Source organism: Scyliorhinus torazame, chromosome 18 (assembly GCF_047496885.1).
Source record: "Scyliorhinus torazame isolate Kashiwa2021f chromosome 18, sScyTor2.1, whole genome shotgun sequence".
Classification (NCBI taxonomy): Eukaryota; Metazoa; Chordata; class Chondrichthyes; order Carcharhiniformes; family Scyliorhinidae; genus Scyliorhinus; species Scyliorhinus torazame.
The window spans coordinates 94,011,813-94,035,744 of NC_092724.1; the positions used below are offsets into that span (position 1 = coordinate 94,011,813).

At 48.3% G+C, this 23,932-nt stretch overlaps 1 protein-coding gene across 1 annotated transcript; it reads right to left on the minus strand.

Annotated features, from left to right (window-relative positions):
• Window positions 1-8,805: 8,805 nt before the first annotated feature.
• LOC140395374 (uncharacterized) lies at window positions 8,806-11,323 on the minus strand. Its single transcript, XM_072483050.1, has 2 exons — window positions 9,648-11,323; window positions 8,806-9,223 (listed from the first exon to the last, which is right to left on the minus strand). Exons 1-2 carry the CDS (start codon window positions 10,974-10,976, stop codon window positions 9,179-9,181), a joined length of 1,374 nt encoding a protein of 457 aa, XP_072339151.1. The 5' UTR covers window positions 10,977-11,323; the 3' UTR covers window positions 8,806-9,178.
• Between the last annotated feature and the right edge of the window lie 12,609 nt (window positions 11,324-23,932).

Below are 23,932 nucleotides of genomic sequence, written 5' to 3' on the forward strand. Positions count from 1 at the left end.
CATGTGCAAGACGTCATCCCAGGTTACTAAAAGAACCGAAGGCAAAAATAGGAAATGCAAACAGACTTCCAATCCTCATTCGATACTGGAGTAGCGACACAGGGCTGGAGAGTTGCTGGTGCTTTACCACTATTCAAGAAAAGGGAAATGGATAAACTAGGAAACTACATTACAGTCACCCTTAAATAAGTGGTGGGGAAATTATCTGGAACCATTATCAGGAACAAAATGCACTTCCATTCTGTAAAGATAGAGAGGAGGTTGACCAGAGTATTACCAGGGGTGAGGGTCTTCAGTTATGAGGAGTGTTTGGAAAATTCTCGATTATTCCTCTCAGAACAGAAAAGGTTAACAGTGATTTAATGGAGATTTTCAAGTTGATGAGAGATTTTGATGGGGTTGATAAAGGACAAAGGCACCCCCTTTGGTCTTTGGGTCAATAGCCAGATGTCATAAAACACTTTATTGGCCAAAGAGCAAGAGAGGAGACGAAGAGAGGTTTTTTCACTCAGAGTTGTCTGGAGCTTGAGTGTTACTTAAAAAGTTGTTGGAAGCTGATTTCATAAGGGAGTTGGAGGGTATTTGAGGATGATATTTGGTTGCAGAAAGCAAAAAGCAGGGATGTGGCATGATGGGTCTTTCAAAGAACCAACACAGGAACAATGAAACAATGTGTGCAAGTTTCCATAATTCTCTGACGATGTGATTTGGCTGGACAATTTTGGGAAAAAGTACATCTGGGTATCAATAACATTGGTGGAGATTTGGTTTGGAGACGGAGGGCTTGGTGGGGTGGGTGGGCGATGTTGCAGGAGATCCTGGTGAAAAGGTGTTGGGACAGTTTCTTAACGTATTCCCACCTCCCCCCCACCCACCCTTCTCCCCCTCCCCCCCCCCCACCACCCACCCTCCACCCCAGCCACCATTCCCTTTTCACTGAAGGTGGCTTATGTGTGTGCTGCCCAGCAACAGCAGGAAGCCAGTGAACCTGTTCAGGATTTCTTAAGATACTGTTGTAAAACCCTTTTTGTCTGTCCTGTGTTCTTCTTTTTATCCCCACCCTACTGCCTGTCTTCTGGTTAAACTGCTACAATGTTGCTACACCATCTGAGATTTCTATTTAAACCCCAGATTTTTGGCAGAGTTGGAACCCCTATCGTGATGCGGTAGAACCGGTGATAATGATTTGATATGATGTGGAGATGCCGGCGTTGGACTGGGGTGAGCACAGTAAGAAGTCTTACAACACCAGGTTAAAGTCAACAGGTTTGTTTCCAACACTAGCTTTCGGAGGACTGCTCCTTCCTCAGGTGAATGACCTCACCTGAGGAAGGAGCTGTGCTCCGAAAACTAGTGTTGGAAACAAAAACCTGTTGGACTTTAACCTGGTGTTGTAAGACTTCTTACGATGATTTGATAGACATGGCAAGCAGCCAATCGGAAATGTATAATTTCCTATTGGAGCCTGTGGTTGGTGGGGCCTGACAGAAAGTTCCAGGAGGAGGGCAGATCTTGCGAAAAGCACCATATTATTTTGGGTGTGTGCTGTGAAGAGATCCAGGCATGAGGTAGCTTTAAAATCTCTCTCTCTTTCTCTCTGCCTGTTGATTTAGAGAGCTTTCTACAACCTACAGTTTCAGATTCAATACATGATTAGGAGATCGCTGGCTACAAAGAGCGACGTCGGCAGCAAAGAACAATCTCATACCTATTCATCTCTTTTTCAGTTTAAACCCTTCACCTCCCTTCCCGTTGTGTGTGTCAGTCTTGTGTGTGTATGGGTGGAAGGTTGGTTTTGGGATTAGACAGATTGTTAGATCATTGTTCTGTTATTACTTCATATATTCATCTTTTCCTCTTGTTATTAATTAATAGTTTATTACTTATAAATCTGGTATCAGCATCTCATTGCAACAGTCTCGGGCCAAAATCTTGATAAGTCAATAAGACTTATTTGTTAATTCACTTATGTTGCAACCCCAGGTCGAGGGGGACTGGAACTGTTCTCGCCCTGTGCGTTGTCAGAGAACTGTGCTCGGCCTGTGCCCAGGGTGTCGTGATAAGATTCAATTATCAGCCTTTTTGCCAGGAGGATGGAATCCTCCCAGTATTGCATGGGGCCTACACAGTGTTCGCAACTTCTGATGCAGAGTAGGTGCACCATAGAATTCCTTCAGTGCAAAGGGGGCCATTTGACCCATCAAATCTGCGCCAACCCTCTGAAAGAGCACCCTACCCAGGCTCATTCCTCCCACTCTATCCCCATAACCTCATAACCCCACCCTAACCTACACCTCTTTGAACACTAAGGGAAAATTTAGCATGCCCAATCCACCTAACCTGTCTGTCTTTGGACTATGGGAGGAAACCAGAGCACGTGAAGGAAAGCCACGCAGACACGGGAAGAAAGTGCAAACTCCACACAGTCAGCCAAGTACGGAATCAAACCCAGGTTCCTGGCACTGTGAGGCAGCAGTGCTAACCACTGTGCCACCGTGCTGCCCCACTGTATCGCAGCATCATGAATGTGACATGCAACATGCAGCCTCAGCTTTAAATGGCAAACACACCAGGCCTGAGGTGCTACATCAACCGGGACTTTCTGGAATGCGCTGTGCGTGATGAAATAGCTACTAATTCAGTGAAGGCTGTCAGCCGCCCTCTCAATAAAGTCCATTGAATTGCCCTCCCACCTCCTCAACCTGCCCGCTGTTGCTAATTGGATGGCAATCCCAAAGGAAGCTTCTTAATTGGATGACGTCTGGAAGATTGAACCAGAAGGCACATGTGGCGATTGTCTCTTTAAGGACAGGGCAGAAGGTGACCAATCGGGCATCAGAGTGGGGAATCACCCCAGGGGGAGGAGTTCCCTTCGACAGGAGGCATTCTAGAAATAGCTGCATACATGCTGCTGCTCTTCAAGATCCTTGCAAATAAATCCTTTGTTATTCACCAACGAAGCCTCTGAAAGTGCATTATTAAAGCACGCCAGTCTTATTTCCAGGTTTTGGACCCAGAAGTAAAATAAGTTCACATTTAAAAATGAATGAGGAAAATTGTGGTACAAAGACCAACTATTATCTACATCAACTGAGCAACAAAAGAAGTTCTGCCCCTTGAGTGACACACTATGTGTTCGAAGACCAGTTGAAAGTTGGTCAAGAACATATATATAGAACATATAACATACAGTGCAGAAGAAGGCCATTTGGCCCATCGAGTCTGCACCGATCCACTTAAGCCCTCACTTCCACCCTATCCCCGTAACCCAATAACCCCCCCTAACCTTTTTGGTCACTAAGGGCAATTTATCATGGCCAATCCACCTAACCTGCATGTCTTTGGACGTGAGAGGAAACCGGAGCACGCGGAGGAAACCCACGCAGACACGGGGAGAACGTGCAGACTCCACACAGACAGTGACCCAGCAGGGAATCGAACCTGGGACCCTGGTGCTGTGAAGCCACAGTGCTGAAACGAAAGAGAAAATGCTGGAAAATCTCAGCAAGTCTGGCAGCATCTGTAGGGAGAGAAAAGAGCTAACGTTTCGAGTCCGATGACTCTTTGTCAGACTTGCTGAGATTTTCCAGCATTTTCTCTTTCGTTTCAGATTCCAGCATCCGCAGTCATTTGCTTTTATATGGAAGCCACAGTGCTAATCACGTGTGCTACCGTGCTGCCCAATCACGTGTGCTACCGTGCTGCCCAGTGTTCAGTGAAGAACAAGTATTTTAAAATTTTGACGCTCAGTCATTAAGCGTTGTTTTGTGTTACATTGGTACGCCTTCCATCATGATGGAGATGTTTTAGCCACCAAGATTTTCTTTTGATTCAATATTCCCTCCCCTCTGTTTATGAACCAAACAATCTGAGATATTGCAAACATATCGACCAGGAAATGGATCCATCAGACTTGACTCACATGGTCGCATCTTCTTGACTAATGACTGAACTTTCGTTCTCTGCCCCCTCACTGTCCCCACTACCCCATCTCCCATCTATTCCCGTGGCCATGTAATGTCCCTTAAAATCTGAAAGGAAGAGAAGAAGCTTCTTGTTAATGCGTCGGATGAAACAAAGAATGAAATGGAACTGGGGACAAAGACAGCTTTGAGAGAGGGTGGGTCGGTGCTGCTGGAGAGAGAGATTGAGTGTGCAGCTACAGCAACGCCATACACATATGTACAGGATGCGGTGAGTCTGTGGTGTGCTGTATGTCCCGGAGATAATCTGTAATCCTGGGTGGAATTAAAACATAATAATAATCTTTATTATTGTCACAAGTAGGCTTACATTAACACAAGTTACTGTGAAAAGCCCCTAGTTGCTACACTCCGGCGCCTGTTCGGGTACACAGAGGGAGAATTCAGAATGTCCAATTCACCTAACAAGCACATCTTTCGGGAATTGTGGGAGGAAACCGGAGCACCCGGAGGAAACCCACGCAGACACGGGGAGAACGTGCAGACTCCGCACAGATAATGACCAAGCCAGAATCGAACCTGGGACTCTGACGCTGTGAAGCAACAGTGCTAACCACTGTGGGGTAAGTCAGAGATGGAGACAGTCACTGAAGAAAGAGATGTGGCCGTGGATGTGAGTTTTGGTGAACATCTTGTCAAACACCAAGGGTGGGATCCTTCAGCCTCGTTCATGGCGGGACCCGTTGTGAGTGAGAATGGAAAATTTGGCGTTCCAGCCAAAACTCCACTCACTTTCAGTGGCACCGGAAAATCCCAGGCACGAAGGAGGATGGAAAATTTTGGCTCAAGGTTGAAATAAAGATGAATGTGATAGAAGCGACAAACAGAATTTCCATCGGAGACAAGAGCTGTACTTCTTCAAGAAGAAAAATAGCAGTCAATGAAGCACTCGAATAAAAGCAAAATACCGCAGATGCTGGAAATCTGAAATAAAAACTGAAAATGCTGGAAAAACTCAGCGGGTCTGGCAGCATCTGTGGAGAGGGGAACACGGTTAACGTTTCGAGTCTGTAAGACCCTTCTCCAGAGCTGAAGAAAAGGAGAAATGTGATTGACTTTATATTGTATAAGAGAGGGTGGAGCAAATAGAATATAGAACATAGAACGATACAGCGCAGTACAGGCCCTTCGGCCCACGATGTTGCACCAAAACAAAAGCCATCTAACCTACACTATGCCATTATCATCCATATGTTTATCCAATAAACTCTTAAATGCCCTCAATGTTGGCGAGTTCACTACTGTTGCAGGTAGGGCATTCCACGGCCTCACTACTCTTTGCGTAAAGAACCTACCTCTGACCTCTGTCCTATATCTATTACCCCTCAGTTTAAAGCTATGTCCCCTCATGCCAGCCATTTCCATCCGCGGGAGAAGGCTCTCACTGTCCACCCTAACTAACCCCCTGATCATTTTGTATGCCTCTATTAAGTCTCCTCTTAACCTTCTTCTCTCCAACGAAAACAGCCTCAAGTCCATCAGCCTTTCCTCATAAGATTTTCCCTCCATACCAGGCAACATCCTGGTAAATCTCCTCTGCACCCGTTCCAAAGCCTCCACGTCCTTCCTATAATGCGGTGACCAGAACTGTACGCAATACTCCAAATGCGGCCGTACCAGAGTTTTGTACAGCTGCAACATGACCTCCTGACTCCGGAACTCAATCCCTCTACCAATAAAGGCCAACACTCCATAGGCCTTCTTCACAACCCTATCAACCTGGGTGGCAACTTTCAGGGATCTATGTACATGGACACCTAGATCCCTCTGCTCATCCACACTTTCAAGAACTTTACCATTAGCCAAATATTCCGCATTCCTGTTATTCCTTCCAAAGTGAATCACCTCACACTTCTCTACATTAAACTCCATTTGCCACCTCTCAGCCCAGCTCTGCAGCTTATCTATATCCCTCTGTAACCTGCTACATCCTTCCACACTGTCGACAACACCACCGACTTTAGTGTCGTCTGCAAATTTACTCATCCATCCTTCTGCGCCTTCCTCTAGGTCATTGATAAAAATGACAAACAGCAACGGCCCCAGAACAGATCCTTGTGGTACGCCACTTGTAACTGAACTCCATTCTGAACATTTCCCAAATGTAAATTCTTCTCTTCAATCCCCTCAGGCCATTAAAGTCAGCCCAAGAGGTGATGGGGACCAAGTGTTTGCTAGTCCAGTTACTGGGGCTGTTTAGCACAGGGCTAAATCGCTGACTTTGAAAGCAGACCAAGGCAGGCCAGCAGCACGGTTCAATTCCCGTACCAGCCTCCCCGAACAGGTGCCGGAATGTGGCGATGAGGGCCTTTTCACAATAACTTAATTTGAAGCCTACTTGTGACAATAAGCGATTTTCATTTTTAATTTTTTCATTTGTGCATAATGTTATCTCTGCCCCAGTCAGGAATCGGTCAAACTCCCTCGTGATGGCAGAGAGTTAGCACACAACATACCAGCCGCCACAATCCAAAGGTGCACTGCTGTCTGGGTGATGAAGAACTGCCTAACTTCCAGTCTATTTATCCCTTTGTACAGTTTAAACTCATATCCTCTGCCCCTCCCCGATCTGTTAAACTGAAATAATCAATTCATAGGGCATCTATTTTGGCCTTTATATTTTCTTCGACCCATATAAGGTCACCTCTACACTGCTCTAAATTAAATTGACTGAGGCCTTTGAACCAATGTTGGTTTCTGAAGTTCCTTGGAATCAGTCTTACAGTGCTCCTATAATCCTTTACCGAAGCTACCATGTTGTGGGATCTAAACTGGGTGCAGGACTCCAGACTGGTGGCTGTGTACTGTTCAAATCGTGCCCTTTGGTTTGTACCGAAAAGTTCAATTAATACCATACAATATCCTGTTTGCTTTCTTACAATTTCCCTACATTGGACACGAACTTCAAATGAAAAAGACCAGCCTCATTCTTGTTCCTCAGGGAATACTTTCTCCAGTTCCATCAGTTACAGTTTTTTTAATCTCAGCAGCTTCATTGAATGCTATTTTGGGAGATTGTATAAAAACTCAGTTTGGCTATGTTGCCTTGCTATTTTTTTAAAAATTAGATTCAGATTTTGATTTTGATTTGAATTGGCAGTGACAAAGCTGAACACTGCCTGGCTTGCTGTTGAGTCCTTTACTTTGAAAGTCTGACATGTTGGTAAGTTTGGTTCTGGATGTAAGTTAACCTTTAGGCCATTTTCTTCACAATCATTAGAGATCACGGATCACGGATCACTAGAACTGCTTAAGCCTGATCCTTCACCCGGGGCTTTCTTATACTGCTGTGGCTGCCATCCAGCAGTTTTTTTCGTCTGAAAGCAAGTATTGCCATGATTCTCAAAGGTTACTGTGGAAAAATCACACATATTTACTCAAAAGTGAAGGACAGTACTGAGTGAATGCTGTAGGAGGGCAAAACTGAAGGTGTACAGCACTGTCAGAGGGACAGTACTGAGGGAGTGCTGCACTGTCAGAGGGACAGTACTGAGGGAGTGCTGCACTGTCAGAGGGACAGTACTGAGGGAGTGCTGCACTGTCAGAGGGACAGTACTGAGGGAGTGCTGCACTGTCAGAGGGACAGTACTGAGGGAGTGCTGCACTGTCAGAGGAACAATACTGAGGGAGTGCTGCACTGTCAGAGGGCCAGTACTGAGGGAGTGCTGCACTGTCAGAGGAACAATACTGAGGGAGAGCTGCACTGTCAGAGGGCCAGTACTGAGGGAGTGCTGCACTGTCAGAGGGTCAGTACTGAGGGAGTGCTGCACTGTCAGAGGAACAGTACTGAGGGAGTGCTACACTGTCAGAGGGACAGTACTGAGGGAGTGCTGCACTGTCAGAGGGACATTACTGAGGGAGTGTGTTGTGTTATGTAATTTGGCATAACACAAGCTGCCACTTGATGCAGTTTTGAGGAAAAGATGCTCCGGACTTTGAAGTGAGTTCAATGTGTTTTATTGAACTATTAGCACAGTTCTCAATGAGTTCGACTCTCTGCTAATCTAAATGTAGGAACTCAGTCTAACTGAACCAGCCTTGCTCTAAGCCATGTGCTGGGGTGTGATGCTCAGGATACACCCTGTCTCACTCTGTGGATGATGGTCTGTGGAAAGAGGCGGGGTGTGAGTGCCTCATCCCTTTTATAGTGAGATACCACCCCTGAGTGTCCTGACTGCCTATTGGTTGTGTGCTATTATATGTGTTCATCAGCTGCATGTTTGCATATCATGACATCTCCCTTTTTTTAATGTTTTGTTGGCGTATGTGAATGTATTTACATATGAATGAGTCTGTCTAACGTGACTGATGGAGGACAACAGAACAGAACAAACAAAACAAATGTTCGCAAGTCCAGTCTCTGAGGCTTGTGTCTGATCCTGGTCGACCGCCGGAGAGGTGGCGGAGCGGATGACGGCGCCTTGACAGGCGGGATGGGAGCCTGACTGGTGGTGCAGATCTGCACAGGGCTGCATAGTGACCTGACTTCCTGCAGTTTAAACAGCGTCTGCCTCTTGCAGGGCAGTATTTCTTTAAATGGGCTGTGCTGTAGATCCCCAAATTTCTTTCTCTGTCAGTCTGGCCTCAATAAAAGTTGAGATGGATTTGCACGTAAAAAGAAGTTATTTATTTAGCTTGCAAGCTTAAATCATCTTACAGAAACGTAAGAGACATCCAGCCTCTTACACCCCAGAAAACGACTGAACTAAAAGACAAAGGGATCTCTGCAAAATCAATTCAAATGGTATCAAGTTTCACATACTCGACGGACATAGGTCAGCCTATGTCCCTCCTGACCTGTTTAATCTATTCTGATTGGCTCACTTCCAATCCCTTCCTCTGGCCCCTATCAATGCAGCATCACTCTCATAGACACACCTCTTCCTGCTTTTTCCATGCGGTCTCAAACCCCTTTGTCCCTAATCAAAGTGGCTTATTTCTACATTACATTAACTAGTATCTCTAAAGTAACTATTTTATATCACATTCGTCATTCCCTCCTTTTATCATTCCATGATAACCGAACTATCCAATCCATAGCTACGGTTCCTCATCTAAAAAGATCCGTCGCTGCATTTCCAATTCCTTTCTTAGCCCCCCTTCATCTGCCTCACCCTCATGAATTTTAACAGTTAAAAAAAAAATTTCGGTGATTGGGGCGGTGATCTGATCTAGTGCACCCCGCATTCTACCCATCACACATTTAAGGATGGCCAGGCCCACAAAGATGCAGCCGATAGCTACCACTAGATACATGGCCATATTTATCAACCAGTCCTTCCATCCTCCAAATTCCCAGTTACCCCAAGAGCCAGGATCCTGCATCCCGTCCAAGTGATCCCGTATGCGATCCATAAATTTAGTGATGTTAGCGGTCAAGTCCTGAACCCCCATAATACACTTGCCCTGTACTATGGCGCATACCCCACCCTCACGGGCCAGAAGATAGTCAAGAGCATACCGGTTCTGCATTGCAAACAACCGTAGCAGAGACAACTCCTTAGTTATTGCCCCGAGGGCTCCCAAGGTTTCATTTCCCAAGATGGTAAGGCCGCAAATAAAATAATTCCGATCACTAACAGCCAAGGAACCCCCCACACCTCCCAGTGTCAATACGCTCAGAATGCCCCACCCGGCTGAGTGGCCCCGGTTGGGTGCAAGAACCTGAGGTTTTTTCCAGTTCTCGCAAAATTCAGCAGAGACTGCCCGGCATGCTAACTGATTATGCAGGTTCCACGCCGAAGGGCAGGGGACTGTGGTAGGGACTAGAGTCCCTATAGCAATTCGGCGGGGAAATGGGGGTGACAAAACGTTGGTCGCCGTACCATTAAATAAAAAGTAGTATCCTTGTTCCGTGTGGAGACTAGCATCACAATCAGCATATCGGTTGCGTAAGGACCTCCCAGTAGCCCAGTTTATCCAACTTTGAAATGCCCATTCGGGCCGCCCAGCAATGCGGAAAGCCCTAGTCCCAACAGTGATATGAGAGACATTCGCCCAGCCACAGAGGAGCTGGAGGCCGGCGTTCAATGGAACGCAAGTGATGTTGTAACAAACGCATTGGCCAGACGCCTGGGTGATATGGCACCTCCTGTCTGTACAGGTGGGAAACAGACATGTTATATTTGTGTCCACCTCTACCAGCAAACAGCCATATCCTTCACTGCTGAAGCAATTCTCGTACGACCGGGAATCCCTATTGGGAGTGAAGTGGCTAGGTATGTACGCCCTCCACCGTCGCAGCCTATCGTACTGTGAATGGGAATTATCCCGAGGAAGGGGAAGGCAAATAGCCGGTGGTGCTGAATCCGGATCGTAAGGAAGAGTGACTTGCTCGGGCAATGGCTCGGAATGCTGACAATGAACCACCGTTTGGGGAGTGCCCCAAAGCGGTGAAACAGAAAATAACCTAGACACCGCTGCGGCGTTTGGGTAGCAGACAACCCGTCCCTGGCCATACAGACGGTGGTAAATCTGGTAGAAGAGATTCATACTACCCGGGTTTCCCTCAGTTTGGCCTTTAATTAACTTAAGTGTATCTCCCGGTAACCTACGTTCTAGCTGTACTTCCCTTCTCACACGCCCCGTCCTCTCTCTAGTCCCTTTCTCTTTCTCATGGTCTCTTCCTACACTCTTCTGACAGCCTGATGTTACCTTTATTGTACCACTTTTAACACATCCAAAATCAAATTTACATGTATTCCAAAAACAAGGCAATGTCCATATAATGTTCCCTTCCCATCGCCGGGACCGGTGCAGCTGCTTCATGACTCCCGCATTCTCCTTAACTTTGATGACCTTCCATGAGTCGATACCATGTCCTCGTATATGGGGGCAGTGAAGAACATCACCTGTGCATAGGTGATGTATCCTTGTAGATTGGTTGGGGCTACACAGATACATAATATTCCCCTTTTCCATGTCCATCGCCAATAACACGCCAAGCGAAGTGAGGCCAAATATCAGACAGACGATGCGTAGCCACTCCATCATGCTCCACACCTGTAAAATAGCACTGGAGAAGGGAGGCAGGTTAGTATCCGACCTTTTACAGTAGTGGAGATGGACTCAATTTACAGTGATGTAGGTGGACCCAAGCACTTCGCCCCTCCACTTTAACTGCTGTGGGGGTGGTAAGGAGAACTTGGAAGGGCCCGTCCCATCGCGGCTCCGACCCCTTCCTAGTCCAATTTTTGACCATGACATAACTACCGGGCTGGACTGAAAGTGAGCTAGGTACTGGGGGCAATGGCTCGTGAGCCGCGCGGACTTGGCCATGGAGTTCCTTGAGCACTTGCGTAAGGGCTAGAACATAGGTGGTCATTTCTTCAGTCATCTGATGAAACTGAACCCGTCTGGGAACTTGCAGGCTCCAAGGAGTTCTAAGAGGCCTGCCATAAAGAATCTCGGCGGGAGAGAGCCGGGCTGGTCCCGCAGGTGTAACCCGCAGCTGGAAGAGGGCAACGGGGAGCAACTTAAGCCATGTCAGTCCCGTGTCTGCTCTTAATTTAGCCAATTTAGTTTTGAGGGTCTGATTGTGTCTCTCAACCAACCCGGCCGCCTGCGGTCTGTAAGCACAGTGTAACTGCTGGCGTATGCCCAACTGGGAGCAAAACTCCTTGTTAATTTGTCCAATAAAATGAGGCCCATTATCAGAACTTAACTGAGCTGGTATACCGTACCGGGGAATGATTTCCCTCATCAAGACTTTAACCACAGTAGCAGCTTTATTATCGATAGTCGGATACGCCTCGACCCATCTGCTGAACACCTCCACAATGACCAAAACATATTTGTAACATTGACACCTTTCCAACTCAATGTAATCCATTTGGAGCGTCTCAAAGGGACCACTGGGCAACGGGGTTTGCCCCTTCCCACAAGGGATACCTTTTCCGGTGTTATATTGCTGACAAATCAAACACCGATTACTGATACTTTGGGCCAACCCCTGCATTTTAGGGTGCCACCAAGTGTCCAGCAACAAATCACTAGTCCCTCGAGCCCCACAATGAGTTGCAAAGTGTACACATTCAATGACCCATAAAGCCAGCACATCAGACATACAAGTCTGATGTGCAGGCGTGGTCCATAAAGAGGAAACAGAATCATATGTACAACCTAACCGTTTCCACATTTGTTTATCACTCTCAGGAGCGTCCTCCTGTAACCTTATGACGTCTTGGATGGTTGGCATTGGCTTGTCAGAAGCAGACATATTCATAGTAGATCGTTTAGTCTGACTTAACATTTTAGGCACCATCACTTGCTGAATTTGTGCGGCTGTGCGCGCTGCACGATCTGCTCGTTCATTACCAACGTCAACTGGGGTTGTACCATTCGTGTGGGCAGCGCATTTAATAACGGAAATCTGCGCTGGCAGAAGGAGGGCCTGCAGTAGGTCATTAACTAAATCCCGGTTGGATATTTCTGTGCCTGCCGAGGTAAGGAATCCCCTATTCTTCCAGAGTTGTCCGAAGTCATGAACTACCCCGAAAGCATATCGGGAGTCAGTGTAGATATTTACCCGACGATCTCCCCCAAGTATACATGCACGGGTGAGGGCAAAAAGTTCGGCTTGTTGTGCTGAGTAAGGGGTCTGGAAAGCTGCCGCTTCTAGAATCAGAGCATCCTGATCTATGATTGCATAACCGGACAGTCTCCGGCCAGTGGGGCTTACTAATGCACTGCCATCAACATACATAATCATGTCAGGTTGTTCTAACGGAATATCACTCAGATCGTCCCTTATTGTTGTAGTTTCCTGAATCAAGGCTAAACAGTCGTGACCAGGCGCATCCTCATGGACAGGGGGACCGCTAAGAAAACAGGCTGGATTGATAGTGGTACAATATTTAAATGTCAGACGTGGATTGTTCAAAAGGTATATTTCATACCTATTCTGACGAGCTGCGGTAAGATGCTGAGTCTGCAGTTGCCCCAATAGTGCGATTACCGAGTGGGAGCTATACACCGTAATATTCTGTTGGAGAGTGATGTTGGCAGCAGCCTGCAAACTATTGTATATCGCTGCCAAGTTCTGGGTGCAAACAGGGTGGCCCAACGCCACTGGGTCGAGTTTGGAAGAGTAATATGCTACGGGCCAGTGCTTGTCCCCATGTTGCTGGGTGAGTACCGCTGTTGAACATCCTTCCAGAACAGTACAGTATATCTGGAATGGTCGGTCGTATAGGGGCCTACCGAGGGCCGGTGCTTGTAGCAAGGTCTGCTTCAGGCAACGGAAGGCCTCGAGTGCCTCGGTGGTGAGAGTAAAGTTTCCCTCTTTACTCGTGTAAGGTGTCAGCAGCTTTGTATAGACAGCGATGTTTGGTATCCACTGCCGACAATAATTCACCATACCCAGCCAATGACGAACCTCCTTGGCTATTGTAGGGGCGGGGAATTGGCATATTGGTTCAATCCTACTGGGTTCGAGACTTCTTTCTGTGGCTGTAAGTAAAACTCCTAAGAACTTAACTTTTCTCTGAGCCACCAAGACCTTTGCTTGTGAAACAACATAACCCAACAAGGATAGGTGGTTCAATAATTGGATCACATCATCCCTATTACTGGGCTCGTCAGGACTTGCCACCAATATGTCATCTACATACTGCACTAGAGTGGAACCATGCTCCAATGTCAAAGCCTGGAGTTGGGTCTGCAAACATCTGGAGAAGAGTGTAGGTGAATTGACGAACCCCTGTGGCAGTCGGGTCGAGGTATACTGCTGCCCATTGTAAGTGAAGGCAAACAAATATTGACTTTCAGTCGCAAGTGGGAGGGCAAAGAAGGCGTGCTGAAGGTCAATTACGGCGAAGACCCGGGCTTGTGCTGGAATTTGAGCCAGTATGTGGGCAGGGTTAGGGACAAGAGCATGTAACGGCTGTGCGATGGCATTAATTGAACGTAAATCCTGTACTAATCGGTACTGGTCTGGTTTGGCTGGTTTAGGCACAGCAAGTATTGGGGTGTTACATTCTGATTGGCAAGGGACCAAAATACCCTGTTTCAACAGTTCTTGAATTAATTTATCTATTGATGGAGCAGCTTGAGATTTCAGGGGGTATTGCCGAATGGAAGGTAGCTTTGCATGATCCTTAATCATTACCTTGATAGGTGTAACATTTGTCTTTCCCACTTGTGATGGGTATTCCGCCCAGACCTGTGGATTGACATATTCCAACACATCATGTCCCCTGTGATGCTGCAGTCGAGTGTTAATCGTTTCAGGGACCTCAAAATATTTTATGGTAGTGCCGTCTGGCATGGCTTGAAGTGCGTAGTCTGTTGGATCTGAATGATCCACTGCCCTCCTGACCATTCGTCCCATATCCCTGGCATGGTACTGGTCATGGACCTGACGTGTAATATGAGGGCTTACCAAAGCTGACTGTGGCCATAAATGTGGTGATATTGTAACAAAATCGACTGTACCTTCTTTTCCCGTGACTGTGGCTGTAACCTTGACTGGCCATTCGGTCTCAAGTAATGGCCGGTATTTGTCCTCCAACTCCCTGTTTCGTCCAGTTCTGTCATAGGCCAGGGTAACGTGATGCAGTGACTGTTCAACGTCTAACGTCCACCACTGGGGGGTGATAGAAATATAGCACTGTTGTCTCATCCTCCATGATGTAACCGTTACCCCCTCATCTCCGCATTCTAGCTGTAGCTGGAAGATACACAGTAAATCTCGGGCCAACAAGTTACAGTCCAATCCAGTAGTCACTACAAACTGATGTTCTGCAGACGTATTCTCGTAAGTGACTGTCACAGGTTCAGAAATAGGATACTCACACACCTGTCCTTGGAACCCTGATAATTGCTGCGTGTGGTCGGATATTGGTAATTTAAGTGTTGATTGCACAGAAGACATCGCTGCCCCTGTGTCGATTACCTCTATGAAATCCCATCAATTAAAATGCTTATCCCCAGACGGACCTGTGATTTCATCGAGGCGGTCTTTCTGTGCCAACCGCGAGTGACCAGACTAATCAGACGATAAGAAGAGGGGAACAATCAATGCTGGTCGTTTTCCAGTTCTACATTGAGGGCCCTTTGTTCCCCATCCTCCTGTTCATAATCAGTCTAATTCTGATTTCGCAGTTGGATCAGGATCGCCCTGAGAAATCCCGGTTTTCGGCACCAAATGTAGATCCCCAAATTTCTTTCTCTGTCAGTCTGGCCTCAATAAAAGTTGAGATGGATTTGCACGTAAAAAGAAGTTATTTATTTAGCTTGCAAGCTTAAATCATCTTACAGAAACGTAAGAGACATCCAGCCTCTTACACCCCAGAAAACGACTGAACTAAAAGACAAAGGGATCTCTGCAAAATCAATTCAAATGGTATCAAGTTTCACATACTCGACGGACATAGGTCAGCCTATGTCCCTCCTGACCTGTTTAATCTATTCTGATTGGCTCACTTCCAATCCCTTTCTCTGGCCCCTATCAATGCAGCATCACTCTCATAGACACACCTCTTCCTGCTTTTTCCATGCGGTCTCAAACCCCTTTGTCCCTAACTGCCAGAATCAAAGTGGCTTATTTCTACATTACATTAACTAGTATCTCTAAAGTAACTATTTTATATCACATTCGTCAGTGCCACAGTTCGAACACGTCATGACGTCGGCATCCTGATGTTCCGTGCGTCGTTGCACATGCGCAGTGCAGTTCTCAGACCTCTGCACCTGCGCAGTGCGGTTTCGGCCGCTTCGTTATCCCGTTCGCATCATGCATACATCAAGCCCCGGGAAGAGCGTGCAAAATGCCCGCTTTCGTCAATGTTGAGGCGCTGCATCCGGGAGATAGCCTGGACACTCTCCGCCTCATGGGAGGCTTGTTTATCACTTTCTGCCGTTTTGTACTGGGAATCGCGATTGTTAGCGTGCTCATGCACTGTGCATGTTTCAATCGCGACTGGCAGGGTCATGTGCTTGATCTTCAGTAACTGCTCTCTCAGAGGATCAGAGTGAACTCCAAAAATGATTTGGTCTCTGATCATGGAGTCAGTGATATCACCGAAGTTGCAGGATTGCGCTAGCAGTCTAAGGTTAGTTAAATATGAGTTGAAGGATTCGTCTTTACCTTGCAATCACAGCTTGAATATGCAGCACTCGAAGATTTTGTTGGTGTCCACCTCACAGTGGCTGTCAAATTGTCCAGGATGGTCTGAAACGTTTTCTTGCCCTGGTCTTCGACGAAGTGAAAGGAGTTGAATATTTCCAAGGAGTGGTCACCAGCTGTGGTGAGGAGAAGAGCTATCTTCCGTGCATCAGACGCACCATTGAGGTCTGATGCTTCGATGTAAAGCTGAAATTTCTGCTTGAATGTCCGCCAGTTGGCATAGAGATTGCAGGAGGTCCTGAGCTGGTGAGGAGCCTGAATCTTTTCCATTGTGCCGGTATACATTCGCTGGTCGTCACGGATCTTGCTGAGTTGAACACTAGATTGAACAGACTCCTGGTATCATGTTGTGTTATGTAATTTGGAATAACGCAAGCTACCACTTGATGCAGTTCTGAGTAAAAGATGCTCCGGACTTTGAAGTGAGTTCAATGTGTTTTATTGAACTATTAGCACAGTTCTCAATGAGTTCGACTTTCTGCTAATCTAAATGTAGGAACTCACTCTAACTGAACCAGCCTTGCTCTAAGCCACAAGATGGGGTGTGATGCTCAGGATACACCATGTCTCACTCTGTCGATGTTAGTCTGTGGAAAGAGGCAGGATGTGAGTGCCTCATCCCTTTTATAGTGAGATACCACCCCTGAGTGTCCTGACTGCTCATTGGTCGTGTCCTATTCTATGTGTTCATTAGCTGCATGGTTACATATCATTACAGAGTGCTGCACTGTCAGGGGACAGTACTGAGGGAGTGCTGCGTTGTCAGAGGGACAGTACTGAGGGAGTGTTGCACTGTAAGAGGGACAATACTGAGGGAGTGCTGCACTGTCAGAGGGACAGTACTGAGGGAGTGCTGCACTGTCAGAGGGACAGTACTGAGGGAGTGCTGCACTGTCAGAGGGGCAATACTGAGGGAGTGCTGCACTGTCAGTGGGACAGTACTGAGGGAGTGCTGCACTGTCAGAGGGGCAATACTGAGGGAGTGCTACACTGTCAGAGGGACAGTACCGAGGGAGTACTGCATTGTCAGACGGGCAATACTGAGGGAGTGCTGCACTGTCAGAGGAATAGTACTAAGGAATGCTGCACTTGTAGAGGGACAATACTGTGAGAATGCTGCACTGTCAAAGGGTCAGTACTGTGAGAATGCTGCACTGTCAAAGGGTCAGTACTGAGGGAATGCTGCACTGTCAGAGGGTTAGTACTGAGGGAGTGCTGCATTGTCAGACGGGCAATACTGAGGGAGTGCTGCACTGTCAGAGGAATAGTACTAAGGAATGCTGCACTTGTAGAGGGACAATACTGTGAGAATGCTGCACTGTCAAAGGGTCAGTACTGTGAGAATGCTGCATGGTCAGAGGGTCAGTACTGAAAGAACGCTGCACTGTCAGAGGGACAGTACTGAGGGAGTGCTGCACTGCCAGAGAGGCAGTACTGAGGAAGTTCTGCACTGTCAGAGGGGCAATACTGAGGGAGGGCTGCAGTGTGTAGCCATCTAAGATGGCCACCTGCAAAGGACCATGGGAATTATGGCCAACCCAGGACTCAGATAGATACACAGCCTATGTGTATCTAAAACACAGGTAATCAGACCTGACCGAAACCCGCTTGTTTACATTTCAATGACCCAATTTCCCAGGACAATAGAACTCCAATCAAGCAACCGGTACAACCACAGACTGATCGGTGCCACTCCCCTTACTCAGAAAGCACAACTGCCAAGGTCAATGACCGCGAAGGACCCGCCCAGCTACCAAGGCACCCGCTCCTTCATTGGCCGAAATCAAAGAGAGTTATCAGAGCCCTGTCGAACTATTGGGTCCAAAGTTAAGGACCGCCCCAAAGAGCGCGAAATCCCAGGGGGATAAATGAGAGCACAGCCATGTGCTCGGTCTCTCTTGGATCCGGCCTGTGCCAGCCCAATTGCAGCAGGAATAGTCAGTTAAGTTCAAGACCAACGATCGCTACCTGATGGTTGAGCCCAGCAGAGACAGAGCCACTTTCTTCGAACAAGCCAAGTGAAATCCAGATCAAGGCCTTATCCATTTGCTCAGTGCCGGTCGCCCTGAAGTTAAGTATAGGTTATTGTAGCTGATAGGTGTAGTTTAACTCGTAGTAGATATTGTGTTTGCATGTTGAGATAACTCTTGTGTTTGTAAATAAACCATCTTTTGAACTAACTAACTGATTGTGTGGTCATTTGATTGATATAAGGGAAAGGCTTTTGGTTCACCGAGATAAATAAATAGGGCAACTAGTGTCAGAAGAACAGTATTAAGGACTGCTGCACTGTCAGAGGGGCAATACTGTGGGAGTGCTTCACTGTCAAAGGAGCAGTACCAAGGGAGTGCTGCACTGTCGGAGGGTCAGTGCTGCAGGAGCGCTGCGCTTTCAGAGGGATAATACTGAGGGAGTGTTGATCAGTCCTTGCCCAGTGAAGCAGTAGAGGCTCCTTCATTAAATGTTTTTAAGATAAAGATAGATAGTTTTTTGAAGAATAAAGGGATTAAGGGTTATGGTGTTCGGGCTGGAAAGTGGAGCTGAGTCCACAAAAGATCAGCCATGATCTCATTGAATGGTGGAGCAGGCTCGAGGGGCCAGATGGCCTACTCCTGCTCCTAGTTCGTATGTTCTTATGTTGCACTCTCAAAGGAACAGTGCTGAAGGAGTGCTGCACTGTCAGAGGGACAGTACTGAGGGCGTGCTGCACTGTCAGAGGAACAATACTGTTGGAATGCTTTACTGTCAAAGGAGCAGTGCTGAAGGAATGCTGCACTGTCAAAGGAGCAGTGCTGAAGGAGTGCTGCACTGTCAAAGGAGCAGTGCTGAAGGAGTGCTGTCCAGTCAAAGGAGCAGTGCTGAAGGAGTGCTGCACTGTCAAAGAGCAGTGCTGAAGGAGTGCTGCACTGTCAAAGGAGCAGAGCTGAAGGGGTGCTGCACTGTCAAAGGAGCAGTGCTGAAGGGGTGCTGCACTGTCAAAGGTGCAGTGCTGAAGGAGTGCTGCACTGTCAAAGGAGCAGTGCTGAAGGAGTGCTGCACTGTCAAAGAGCAGTGCTGAAGGAGTGCTGCACTGTCAAAGGAGCAGAGCTGAAGGGGTGCTGCACTGTCAAAGGAGCAGTGCTGAAGGGGTGCTGCACTGTCAAAGGAGCAGTGCTGAAGGAGTGCTGTACAGTCAAAGGAGCAGTGCTGAAGGAGTGCTGCACTGCCAAAGGAACAGTGCTGAAGGAGTGCTGCACTGTCAAAGGTGCAGTGCTGAAGGAGTGCTGTACAGTCAAAGGAGCAGTGCTGAAGGAGTGCTGCACTGTCAAAGGAGCAGTGCTGAAGGAGTGCTGTCCAGTCAAAGGAGCAGTGCTAAAGGTGTGCTGCACTGTCAAAGGAGCAGTGCTGAAGGAGTGCTGTACGGTGAAAGGAGCAGTGCTGAAGGAGTGCTGCACTGTGAAAGGAGTAGTGCTGAAGGAGTGCTGCACTATCAAAGGAGCAGTGCTGAAGGAGTGCTGTACGGTCAAAGGAGCAGTGCCGAAGGAGTGCTGCACTGTGAAAGGAGTAGTTCTGAAGGAGTGCTGCACTGTCAAAGGAGCAGTGCTGAAGGAGTGCTGCACTGTCAAATGAGTAGTGCTAAAGGAGTGCAGCACTGTCAAAGAAGGAGTGCTGTCCAGTCAAAGGAGCAGTGCTGAAGGAGTGCTGCACTGTCAAAGGAGCAGTGCTGAAGGAGTGCTGTCCAGTCAAAGGTGTAGTGCTGAAGGAGTGCTGCACTGTCAAAGGAGCAGTGCTGAAGGAGTGCTGCACTGTCAAAGGAGCAGTGCTGAAGGAGTGCTGTACGGTCAAAGGTGCAGTGCTGAAGGAGTGCTGCATTGTAAAAGGAGCAGTGCTGTAGGAGTGCTGCACTGTCAAAGGAGAAGTGCTGAAGGAGTGCTGCACTGTAAAAGGAGCAGTGCTGAAGGAGTGCTGTACAGTCAAAGGAGCAGTGCTGAAGGAGTGCTGCACTGTCAAAGGAGCAGTGCTGAAGGAGTGCTGCACTGTCAAAGGTGCAGTGCTGAAGGAGTGCTGCACTGTCAAAGGAGCAGTGCTGAAGGAGTGCTGTACAGTCAAAGGAGCAGTGCTGAAGGAGTGCTGCACTGTCAAAGGAGCAGTGCTGAAGGAGTGCTGCATTGTCAAAGGAGGAGTGCTGAAGGAGTGCTGCACTGCCAAAGAAACAGTGCTGAAGGAGTGCTGCACTGTCAAAGGTGGAGTGCTGAAGGAGTGCTGCACTGTCAAAGGAGCAGTGCTGAAGGAGTGCTGCACTGTCAAAGGAGCAGTGCTGAAGGAGTGCTGCAGTGTCAAAGGAGCAGTGCTGGAGGAGTGCTGCACTGTCAAAGGAGCAGTGCTGAAGGAGTGCTGTACAGTCAAAGGAGGAGTGCTGAAAGAGTGCTGTACAGTCAAAGGAGCAGTGCTGAAGGAGTGCTGCACTGTCAAAGGAGCAGTGCTGAAGGAGTGCTGCACTGTCAAAGGAGGAGTGCTGAAGGAGTGCTGCACTGCCAAAGAAACAGTGCTGAAGGAGTGCTGCACTGTCAAAGGTGGAGTGCTGAAGGAGTGCTGCACTGTCAAAGGAGCAGTGCTGAAGGAGTGCTGCACTGTCAAAGGAGCAGTGCTGAAGGAGTGCTGCACTGTCAAAGGAGCAGTGCTGAAGGAGTGCTGTACAGTCAAAGGAGGAGTGCTGAAAGAGTGCTGTACAGTCAAAGGAGCAGTGCTGAAGGAGTGCTGCACTGTCAAAGGAGCAGTGCTGAAGGAGTGCTGTACAGTCAAAGGAGCAGTGCAGAAGGAGTGCTGCACTGTCAAAGGAGCAGTGCTGAAGGAGTGCTGTACAGTCAAAGGAGCCGTGCTGAAGGAATGCTGCACTGTCAAAGGAGTAGTGCTGAAGGAGTGCTGCACTGCCAAAGGTGCAGTGCTGAAGGAGTGCTGCACTGTCAAAGGAGCAGTGCTGAAGGAGTGCTGTGCAGTCAAAGGAGCAGTGCTGAAGGACTGCTGCACTGTCAACGGAGCAGTGCTGAAGGAGTGCTGCACTGTCAAAGGAGGAGTGCTGAAGGAGTGCTGCACTGCCAAAGAAACAGTGCTGAAGGAGTGCTGCACTGTCAAAGGTGCAGTGCTGAAGGAGTGCTGTACGGTGAAAGGAGCAGTGCTAAAGGAGTGCTGTACAGTCAAAGGAGCAGTGCTGAAGGAGTGCTGCACTGTCAAAGGAGCAGTGCTGAAGGAGTGCTGCACTGTCAAAGGTGCAGTGCTGAAGGAGTGCTGCACTGTCAAAGGAGCAGTGCTGAAGGAGTGCTGTACAGTCAAAGGAGCAGTGCTGAAGGACTGCTGCACTGTCAACGGAGCAGTGCTGAAGGAGTGCTGCACTGTCAAAGGAGGAGTGCTGAAGGAGTGCTGCATTGTAAAAGGAGCAGTGCTGTAGGAGTGCTGCACTGTCAAAGGAGAAGTGCTGAAGGAGTGCTGCACTGTAAAAGGAGCAGTGCTGAAGGAGTGCTGTACAGTCAAAGGAGCAGTGCTGAAGGAGTGCTGCACTGTCAAAGGAGCAGTGCTGAAGGAGTGCTGCACTGTCAAAGGTGCAGTGCTGAAGGAGTGCTGCACTGTCAAAGGAGCAGTGCTGAAGGAGTGCTGTACAGTCAAAGGAGCAGTACTGAAGGAGTGCTGCACTGTCAAAGGAGCAGTGCTGAAGGAGTGCTGCATTGTCAAAGGAGGAGTGCTGAAGGAGTGCTGCACTGCCAAAGAAACAGTGCTGAAGGAGTGCTGCACTGTCAAAGGTGGAGTGCTGAAGGAGTGCTGCACTGTCAAAGGAGCAGTGCTGAAGGAGTGCTGCACTGTCAAAGGAGCAATGCTGAAGGAGTGCTGCAGTGTCAAAGGAGCAGTGCTGAAGGAGTGCTGCACTGTCAAAGGAGCAGTGCTGAAGGAGTGCTGTACAGTCAAAGGAGGAGTGCTGAAAGAGTGCTGTACAGTCAAAGGAGCAGTGCTGAAGGAGTGCTGCACTGTCAAAGGAGCAGTGCTGAAGGAGTGCTGCACTGGCAAAGGAGGAGTGCTGAAGGAGTGCTGCACTGCCAAAGAAACAGTGCTGAAGGAGTGCTGCACTGTCAAAGGTGGAGTGCTGAAGGAGTGCTGCACTGTCAAAGGAGCAGTGCTGAAGGAGTGCTGCACTGTCAAAGGAGCAGTGCTGAAGGAGTGCTGCACTGTCAAAGGAGCAGTGCTGAAGGAGTGCTGTACAGTCAAAGGAGGAGTGCTGAAAGAGTGCTGTACAGTCAAAGGAGCAGTGCTGAAGGAGTGCTGTACAGTCAAAGGAGCAGTGCAGAAGGAATGCTGCACTGTCAAAGGAGCAGTGCTGAAGGAGTGCTGCACTGTCAAAGGTGCAGTGCTGAAGGAGTGCTGCACTGTCAAAGGAGCAGTGCTGAAGGAGTGCTGTACAGTCAAAGGAGCCGTGCTGAAGGAATGCTGCACTGTCAAAGGAGTAGTGCTGAAGGAGTGCTGCACTGCCAAAGGTGCAGTGCTGAAGGAGTGCTGCACTGTCAAAGGAGCAGTGCTGAAGGAGTGCTGTGCAGTCAAAGGAGCAGTGCTGAAGGACTGCTGCACTGTCAACGGAGCAGTGCTGAAGGAGTGCTGCACTGTCAAAGGAGGAGTGCTGAAGGAGTGCTGCACTGCCAAAGAAACAGTGCTGAAGGAGTGCTGCACTGTCAAAGGTGCAGTGCTGAAGGAGTGCTGTACGGTGAAAGGAGCAGTGCTAAAGGAGTGCTGCACTGTCAAAGGAGCAGTGCTGAAGGTGTGCTGCACTGTCAAAGGAGGGGTGCTGAAGGAGTGCTGCACTGCCAAAGAAACAGTGCTGAAGGAGTGCTGCACTGTCAAAGGTGCAGTGCTAAAGGAGTGCTGTACGGTGAAAGGAGCAGTGCTAAAGGAGTGCTGCACTGTGAAAGGAGTAGTGCTGAAAGAGTGCTGCACTGTCAAAGGAGCAGTGCTGAAGGAGTGCTGTACGGTGAAAGGAGCAGTGCTAAAGGAGTGCTGCACTGTGAAAGGAGTAGTGCTGAAGGAGTGCTGCACTGTCAAAGGAGCAGTGCTGAAGGAGTGCTGCACTGTCAAATGAGTAGTGCTGAAGGAGTGCTGCACTGTCAAATGAGTAGTGCTGAAGGAGTGCTGCACTGTGAAAGGAGCAGTGCTGAAGGAGTGCTGCACTGTCAAAGGAGCAGTGCTGAAGGAGTGCTGCACTGTCAAATGAGTAGTGCTGAAGGAGTGCTGCACTGTGAAAGGAGTAGTGCTGAAGGAGTGCTGCCCTGTAAAAGGAGCAGTGCTGAAGGAGTGCTGCACTGTCAAAGGAGCAGTGCCGAAGGAGTGCTGCACTGTCAAAGGAGCAGTGCTGAAGGAGTGCTGCCCTGTAAAAGGAGCAGTGCTGAAGGAGTGCTGCACTGTCAAAGGAGCAGTGCTGAAGGAGTGCTGCACTGTCAAAGGAGCAGTGCTGAAGGAGTGCTGTGCAGTCAAAGGAGCAGTGCTGAAGGAGTGCTGCACTGTCAAAGGAGGAGTGCTGAAGGAGTGCTGCACTGCCAAGGAAACAGTGCTGAAGGAGTGCTGCACTGTCAAAGGTGCAGTGCTGAAGGAGTGCTGCACTATGAAAGGAGCAATGCTGAAGGAGTGCTGCACTGTCGAAGGAGCAGTGCTGAAGGAGTGCTGTACGTTGAAAGGAGCAGTGCTGAAGGAGTGCTGCACTGTGAAAGGAGTAGTGCTGAAGGAGTGCTGCACTGTCAAAGGAGCAGTGCTGAAGGAGTGCTGTACAGTCAAAGGAGCAGTGCTGAAGGAGTGCTGCACTGTCAAATGA

Bases quoted from the DNA above. Each gene is read 5' to 3' on its own strand.
- LOC140395374 (XM_072483050.1), bottom strand. From the start codon at position 10,976: ATGATGGAGTGGCTACGCATCGTCTGTCTGATATTTGGCCTCACTTCG. The intron at 9,224-9,647 runs GTTCTTGCACCC...ATCTAGTGGTAG, and splicing joins AGAACTGGAAAAAACCTCAG to CTATCGGCTGCATCTTTGTG.